General features: G+C 33.9%; 1 protein-coding gene across 1 annotated transcript; it reads left to right on the forward strand.

The window, feature by feature from the left end:
• Positions 1-2,064: 2,064 nt before the first annotated feature.
• On the forward strand, positions 2,065-8,698 carry LOC106670133 (zinc finger protein 260-like). Its single transcript, XM_014400212.2, has 6 exons — positions 2,065-2,460; positions 2,525-2,761; positions 5,180-5,430; positions 5,517-6,505; positions 8,014-8,256; positions 8,329-8,698. Exons 1-5 carry the CDS (start codon positions 2,308-2,310, stop codon positions 8,184-8,186), a joined length of 1,803 nt encoding a protein of 600 aa, XP_014255698.1. The 5' UTR covers positions 2,065-2,307; the 3' UTR covers positions 8,187-8,256; positions 8,329-8,698.
• Positions 8,699-8,973: the final 275 nt, after the last annotated feature.

The following is an 8,973-nucleotide window of genomic DNA, read 5'->3' on the forward strand; positions in this document are numbered from 1 at the left end:
CACCAGAAGTACAACATTCAAAACGGGCTCAGGGAGTCACTTCTATACACAGTTTGGTGACCCAATTGAACACACATTCCAACTATCAATACAATTTTACCACACCTAAAATACATATTCAATTTTTAATTTGATGTTACCAATTTATTTAGGAATATTCTAACTAAAGAATGTGTAAAATAAGCAGAAAAACTTATCGAGAATTCCGTAAACTAATTTGACAGAAACAATATAGTAGAACTTGCGTGCCTTCAATCAAACAATTTCTGAGTAGAACTATCCGTTCAACTATTGAATTGATTTACTCATTCCAACATATTTTTTCATAAATTTTATGTAAATACACATGTCAAATCTGTGGTTCTTTTTACTTCTAAGGAAAAGCTAGCTGTAATCAAATCTCGAACTTTTTTTCGTCCTCGAGAAGTTTTCAAATTAGGGTGATTTTACTGGCCAATACATGAAAAATTATTGCCACTCAGGAGTAATAAAATGTAATTATTAATAAGATTCGAAGCAGTTCGACCATGTTTTTCGGTTGGCATAATTTTTTTAAACTTATTTATCTGTGTTAAAATGTATATAAATTTATTTACAAAATTGCATTACTATGTCAAAAATAATAAAACTTCTTGTCAGACATATTTATTTTCAATATTTGCACAAACATAGAAAGGGGCTAGTTTTAAACTGTTATTTTTTTTTTTAATTGCAGTTTGTGGAGTGTAAATTGAAGGTCATGGGTTCGAATCCCGCTCTTGACACTGGCTTTTTCACCTCAACTAAGACCTTACATAAAAGTAATAAATAATTGATATAATATTAACTAGGCATCAGCTGAAAATCATCACAATATGGTTTCCAGCTAGACGAGTCTTTTTCAATCTAATAAATTTACATAAATAAAAACGTGTTACACGTATTTAAAAATGTATTTAGTTTCAATACGCTTATCCAATTAACCAGGAACTAGTTGAAAACAGCCAAAATATTGTGTTTTTCTTTGTTGAGGAAAGCTTACAGCAAGTCTTTTGTTGTCTGATAAATTTACTTACATAAAAATAAAATTTATGATACGTATTTAAACATGTATCTATATTCGACTTTTATCAAATTAACCAGGAACTAGCCGACAACTACAAAAATGTGGTTTTTCTTTGAGTAGGAAATGTTTTCAGGAAAGCATTCTTGATCCTGGCTATATAATTTGGCGTGTATTAAAAAATGTATTTCTTTTCGATAAGTTTATTAAAACAACCACGAATTAGAGGAAAATGACCAATATATGGGTTTTCTTTATCGAGAAAATGTCTACACCAAGCGTGCTTTTTTCTGATAAATTTACTCTTATCTTAATCCCGTTTCCAGATAAGTATGGTTTTTTTGGCTAATATATGCCAAATATTTTTCACTTCGGTAAAATTCGAGTGATACATATTTAAAAAACGTATTTGTTTTTAAATATTTGAATCAAAATAACGAGCAACTTGCAGAAGAAAACTATCTATAGATGATTTTCCTTAAAAAAAATGTAAATTCGTCTAGTTTGGCTTATTGTTTATTTTATTGATGATGTCTACGAGGGTAAACACAACAATCAGCGAGACTTTGCGGACTCGTTTTGCACAAAAAAAAAAACATCGATGAATCTTGATAGTCCTGATCTTAGTGTTCCCGCTTTATGGTCTATTGAACAGACTAAATAGTCATAAATTAATATAAAAAAATACATCAGCAAAGAGCTAGTTTCCTATTTATCGAATGTAAAGGACAGAAATGAAAAATTTAATTGGGAAACTATTTTTTTTTCGAGTTTGAACCGAGAGCAATAGTACAACATACAGACTCAAATATGATTGAAAAGAGTATCTAAGCTTGAAGAATAAGCAATTTGAAGAATAATTACCTTTGGTTGAAATATATTTTATTTAGGATTTTGCTAGTTTATATTGATGGGATTATGTAAGGACTTCGGATGACGCTATATTAGGGTCTGGTGGGAGAATATACAGGGTGTTGCCTAGGTTTACCACCTTGTCGATCCTACATGGCACCCTCCTTTCTTGCTTTTGCTTTTCCCTTTCTTACCTCCGTGATCTATTACCCACTCAAATTATTTTAGGCTAGTTATATTAACTTTATTAAAATATTTATAACCTCGGTGGAATTTTCAAAATTTCAAATTTCCCAGCGGGGCGATGAGGGGCAGACGGCCGAGGGGCATGTAGCCGGTGGAACGGTCCCATTTCGTTTACATTTTACAGATTTGGCATTTTTGGTACTTTTTTTAATGTGAACACCGTCGAAATGGCATCTGTGAACATACAGCTATCAGAATTCAGCGATTTGTGCCGCCTTTGCGGTGCAAAGACTAGCGTTTTGATGGGCCTCCACATATTCGACAGGGAGGGCGACCTTAGGCAGATATACAAGAAAATCACAGCTTGTCTTCCAATACAAGTGAGCCCTAACATGCAATTTTTTTAACGAAAAAATTAATTTAAAATTAAATCTTCACTCCCAGGTGAACAACAATGATAAGCTTCCAAAAATGGTGTGCGAAGAGTGCGTCTACAAATTGGACGCTCTGTTCGAGTTCAGGGAAAAGAGTATGAAAACAGAGTATGCCCTGAACAACATGCTAAAGTCACTGTATAGTACAACATGTAGCGAAACTCTCGGCATACAGATGGAAACGCTCATCTGCACCCAGCCGCTCCATACTGACAGCATCCATCCGCATACCAGCCCTAATGTCGAGGTATAACTCTACTCAATGAAAATATGTTATTCTTAGCTTTTAAGAAGTCACCATAGCTACCAACTCAATGAATTTTTGCAGTCTCTACAAATGATCATGTGGACAACATGACATTTGAATTGCTCTGACTTTTATTATGGCAGCTAGTGTTCAGACAAAAGTTCAGCTGATTAAATCATGCTTACCAATTCAATTGTAGATTACAAATGATCATATCGACAACATGACAGTTGCATTGCTTTGACTTTTAATATGGCAACTAGGGTTAAGACAAAAACAGCTGATTAAATCATGCTTACCAATTCAATTGTAGATTACAAATGATCATATCGACAACATGACAGTTGCATTGCTTTGACTTTTAATATGGCAACTAGGGTTAAGACAAAAACAGCTGATTAAATCATGCTTACCAATTCAATTGTAGATTACAAATGATCATGTGGACAACATGACAGTTGCATTGCTTTGACTTTTAATGTGGCAGCTATTGTTAAGACAAAAACTCAGCTGATTAAATCATGCTTACCAATTCAATTGTAGATTACAAATGATCATGTGGACAACATGACAGTTGCATTGCTTTGACTTTTAATGTGGCAGCTATTGTTAAGACAAAAACTCAGCTGATTAAATCATGCTAACCAATTCAACTGTAGATTACAAATGATCATGTGGACAACATGACAGTTGAATTGCTTTGACTTTTAATGTGGCAGCTATTATTAAGACAAAAACTCAGCTGATTAAATCATGCTTACCAATTCAATTGTAGATTACAAATGATCATCTGGACAACATGACAGTTGCATTGCTTTAACTTCTAATATGGCAACTAGGGTTAAGACAAATTCTGCTGATTTTTTCTTCTTCAAATCATGCTTACCAATTCAACTATAGATTACAAATGATCATGTGGACAACATAACAGTTGCAATGCATTGACTGATATATTCCAACGAGAATTTTTTTTTAAATTATGCTAGCCAATTCAAATGTAGACAACAAATGATCATGTGGTCAACATGAAAGTTGCTTATCTTGTTACTATTAAAACTAAGGAAGAAATTTTTTTTCTTTTTTTTTTAAATGATGGTAACCAATTCGATTCTTGAAACAAATGATCCTGTGATCAACATGAAAGTTGCATTGCATTGATGGCTTGATTATTTTTTGTACTTAAAATTTTAATATAATTTCTTTTATAAGTATTAAATTTTCAAGGCAATCTACCACATTACAAAATCATGGTCATGTGATAATTTTATTGCATTAATTTTTATTATTGAAACTAAGAATAAGACAGTTACACTGAGTTGATTGATACTGTTGCAACTAGTTGCTTTTTTTTTTGTTTGTTTAATGACGGTAACCAATTCAATTTTAGACAACAAATGATCATGAGGGCAACATGAAAGTGACAATGCATTGACTGTTAGTATTGCAACTAGGGAAAAGGAATTCAATTTAGTGTAACAAACGATCATGTTGTCAACATAACAGTTGTATTGCATTGACTGATATATTCCAAGGGATTTTTTTTTTAAATTATGGCAACTAATTCAATTTTAGAAAACAAATGTTCATGTGGTTAGCATGACAGATACATTGTGTACTACTTAAATCCATTATATTTAGTGGTCTATTGACCAAATTACTTCTTTCAATTAATTAATCTTTTTATATGGTTTTGGTTGAAATGAAAAAGTTAGTGTCACAAGCGGGGTTCGAACCCACGATCTTTGGCTCAATAAGCCGCTGCTCTAACTCTACTCTCTACTTGATACTACTAGATACTATTGCAATTAGGGGAAGGTTTTTTTTTTTTTTTTTTTTTTTTTTTTTTTTTTTTTTTTGTATGTGTGTTTGTAGACCACGATTTGTCAGGGTGTGTCACATAAAAGTTCCATTACACTGATGATTTATTATTGCAACTAGGGGAAAAATTTCTTTTTCAAATCATGGCTACCAATTAAGTATGTACAACAAATGATCATGAGGGCAACATGACAGTGATATTGCATTGACTGTTATTATTGCAACTATGGAAAAGAAATTCAATTTAGACTAACAAATGATCTTGTGGTCAACAACGTTTTTTTTTCTCTTACAAATCATGCTTTTTTTATTTTTCGTTTTTTAAATTTGATTGATTTCTGATTAGTTAAGGTGTTTTTATTTGTCAGTTTCAATCGAGTTCTCATATTTTTACTTTTACTATGTGTTTTGTTAATTTAAAATGGAGGAAGAAAGTGCAATTCTGTCACTTAATGGGTTTTTTTTCTTACCGCAAAGGGAAAACTGTAGCTCAGACTGCTAGGAAAATGTATATGAAGAATAATTACCTGTATAAAGTCTATTTGTCTATAAGTTTTATTTAGTAAAAATCTTTATCGTATAAATTTGGTACATTCTCAGGTGGATGTCCATATGGAGAGTAATGGCGACCACCTCGATACAATTATGGGGATTCCTCTCAATGATAATTCAAGTATAAAATGCGAGCCAGAGCTTGTACTCATAAAAAATGACAACTCACTTTCAAAAGATCTATTGCCCGATGATAGCGAGGGCGATGACAGAACGACATTAACAGCAGTAGACAGTGCCCATGACTCCTGCTCAATGAACGAACAAATAGAAAATAATATTGAGATATCTGAAATGAGGTAAAATAAAAATAGTGAATATATATTTTATCATATTGTATATTTAAATTTAATATACAATTAGGTAATGTATTTATTTGTTTTAGAAATGTACAGGCTCAAGAATTAAAAACTAATGGAGACATCGAAGAAGGAAGAAATTTTCTTGTGGCAGCACAGACAGAACATCAAGAAACGTGGTACTTTTGCAACATCTGTGGCAAACCTTTTGAAAATAGTAGCGAGTTCCAAGAGCATTGTGAAATACATTGGAAGAAATGCAATATATGCGGTATCTCATGTTCAAACGATGATTCTCTTCTGGCCCATATGCAGACTGCTCATAGCCAGTCTGCAGTATTGGAACCTCAAATAGAAGCTGATGACAAGTCAAAACCTGCACCGAAAAAAGAAGTAAAAGGGGATGCTAAAACCTGTCATGAATGCGGAAAGGAATACAGGACTAATTACAAACTTGCTCAACACATGAGGAAGCACACTGGTGAAAAACCTTTTAAATGCTCAATGTGTGAAAAGACGTTCAGGTCTAAAATTGGTCTTGCCCAGCATGAAGGGAAGCACACGGGTCACTACGACTACACCTGCAATACATGCGGAAAAGGCTTCCAGTGTAAGTCTTACTTGATTGTTCATCAGAGGGTGCATAGTGATTTGAGACCTTACCCATGCGAAACATGTGGGAGGAACTTTAAAACAAAGCACAGTCTTTTGGACCATCAGAACCGTCATTTAGGACTGAAGCCTTACCTCTGTGAAATATGCGGACGTGGTTTTATAACAAAGGGCTTATGCAAGAGCCACCAGAGGGTCCATTCGGGGACGGACAACCGTCAATTCCCTTGCTCAGTTTGCAATAAATTGTTTGTGAGCAAATCGTACTTGGTGACACACATGAGAATTCACACCGGTGAGAAACCGTTTATGTGCGAAGTCTGTGGAAAAGGCTTCTTAACGAGGGTTGACTTGAAAATACACTCGACAATGCATACAGGCGAAAAAAGCTTCGTTTGCGAAATCTGTGGCAAAGCATTTGCGAGGAGAGATGCACTGCGCTGTCATAAACGTAGCCATACAGGTAAGCCAGTAATAAATCAATAAAATCTAATCCCATGTTGAACTGGCACAGGGTCATTTACTGGGTTGATCTTCACTCGAGAAACTCCTGTTCCTAAGTTCCTCACTGAAGATGGCGCAATGCCAGAACATATTTGAATAACTCAACAACTCATGAGTAAGTGAACCTGAGCTGGTTCTACATGAGTTCACCAACTCAACAAAACCCATCATCAAAAAGTAATTTGTTTCAAAAATGAGAATCATATTTTTCTTTTATAGTAAGGTTTATGAAATAAGTTTTATTATCTTCATAAACAATAACAATTTCAGGATTCTTAACGTGTTTATGTTTAACATATTCCACTTAATCTCACTTGTGATTGACCCAGGAAGAATCCTGTTTTGGACATGTTTCTTATCCTTTAACAAAAAATCAAGCATCTCAGGTTGTACTATTTTATGGAATTTTTCCAGCCAATTTTTTTTTCTTCCTTGGCTCGCAAAACTCCATAAAATAGTGAGACTTGATATAATTGAAATTTCAACATACAAAACAACGATTATTTGGAGATTGTGAGATGCGGTCTGGTGTGAGATAGGTTTAGAAAAACATTTTCTTTATCGTGCCATGTTTCATTCTTTATTGAGATTATTTTCAGGGCCTGGGATTTACAAACATTGTTTGAATTATACAAATGTATGTAAGATGTGAAAAAATGAATTTATACTCTAATAGAAATTTTAGACTCAATCAAAGTATTTGTACTCACTCAAAGTGTTTGTTTTCTGTGTAGATGTGTCATTACTGTGTTGTGATGACACATATGATTCCTCCCGGTTCCCTCTTTTCTACCGCTCGTAATAATCTTATAATTTTTAATATTCAACATGTACATAATAATCTATGCCAGTTCATTTCCTTGGCTGAGTTAAGTTTGACCTTCATGATATACCTTCTGGAAGTATTGTTGACCTCTATTTACGCTGCTGGCTTCACCAAGGGTGGTAGCTTTAATACTTTCATTGCTGGTTTTTGGTCCAAGCAATTGTGATACATCTGACCAGATCACCGTAACTATGTTTGTTGTTCTGTCCTTCATGACCCACCTCTGAAAACTGTTGCATGGGGCGTCAGACACACCCCTTTCCACATTTACCGTTTCCAGAAGATTGTGAGTGCCTTTCCTCTATAAGTTTATAACTAGATAGAATTAGATGGGAAGATGGTTTCAAAAGGAATTAAAAGTGTTTGAGAAGAAAAAGGAAACGGTTTATTCATTAGGATTATTATGTCATGACCTAAAAAGAGGACTGTGGTTTTTGGGTTGGGGTGGTTCTCTTACAGGTGACCAGATATGTACTTTGTCCTTTTACCAAGCTACTAGGGGAAATAACACATTTTTGATACATTCACCACACTAGATGCACCATGTTATAAGTACTAAGTAAAAAAAGGTTGCACAATTGTTTTCCTTTTTTTTCTATGTTAAATATGTAAATAATCAATGTCGGTCATTTTAAAAATAGGTGAGAGACCATACAAATGTGATATTTGTGGGCAAGGCTTCACCCAATTCTCCCCTATGGCCATTCATAAAAGGCTGCATACCGGCGAGCGGCCTTACTCTTGTGATATTTGTAGTAAAACATTTGTATCAAGATCCACGATGATGTCACACAGGAAAAAGCACGCCTCTTGACATACGGCCAACTCGACTTCTTCTCCGACACAAATGCCAAGTACCACACCGGTGACTTTGGCAACAATCTGTATGTAGCAAACAATTTTTTTTGTTCCTCTTTATCTTATTCAGTTAATCAATTTAAACGATTTTTATGTAGCACCTATCGACCCAGGTTCATATAGGCAGATATTTGTCGTGTCGGATGCCACCACGTACACACCTGTGCCAATGGTGGAGGCTGAACCAACCCACAGCCAGTAAGGAGCCGAGTTGTTGAATTGCGAATCTCATAAAACAAGTGCTTTTAAAGACTTATGTTACAGGTATAATTGACTTTTTCTTTGTGATTTTTAATAATGTTGTGTCGTCTTAAAGGAATTTTCTATAAACACCGTAGAAATCAAAATTACGTTTTTTGTAATAAATGAAATTCTAAAAGTGTGAACGTTTCTTCGCATTTTAAAAACTTGTAATATTCAAGACAAAATTGAAATGTTACAAAATATTTTTATATTTATAATTCACGTGCAATTATATTTCAATAAGTTTATGTAAATTATTTGCTAAAATTTTATTTTGTCAATGTTATTTTAATACAAACTTATTCACTTACTACTCATAACTGTATATTAAATTTAAAAATGAATAAAATCATGCAGTTAGGTAGTAGGATTGTAAAAGTTACTAGGTTTGTTTCATCACATGTCCAAACCATCAGCAAATTGGCAGGTGCTAGCACATCTAAGTTTTGGCGTTCCATCACAATCCAAAAATCCAAACCCAAAACTCAAACTGTCAGTTG

Source organism: Cimex lectularius, unplaced genomic scaffold (genome assembly GCF_000648675.2).
Source record: "Cimex lectularius strain Harlan isolate CLEC.00 unplaced genomic scaffold, Clec_2.1 scaffold40, whole genome shotgun sequence".
Taxonomy (NCBI): Eukaryota; Metazoa; Arthropoda; class Insecta; order Hemiptera; family Cimicidae; genus Cimex; species Cimex lectularius.

Excerpts from the sequence above, each read along its gene's own strand:
- LOC106670133 (XM_014400212.2), top strand. The coding sequence starts at position 2,308 with ATGGCATCTGTGAACATACAGCTATCAGAATTCAGCGATTTGTGCCGC. Across the intron at positions 5,431-5,516 it reads ATTGAGATATCTGAAATGAG|AAATGTACAGGCTCAAGAAT; the intron begins GTAAAATAAAAA and ends TATTTGTTTTAG. Across the intron at positions 6,506-8,013 it reads TCATAAACGTAGCCATACAG|GTGAGAGACCATACAAATGT; the intron begins GTAAGCCAGTAA and ends TTTTAAAAATAG.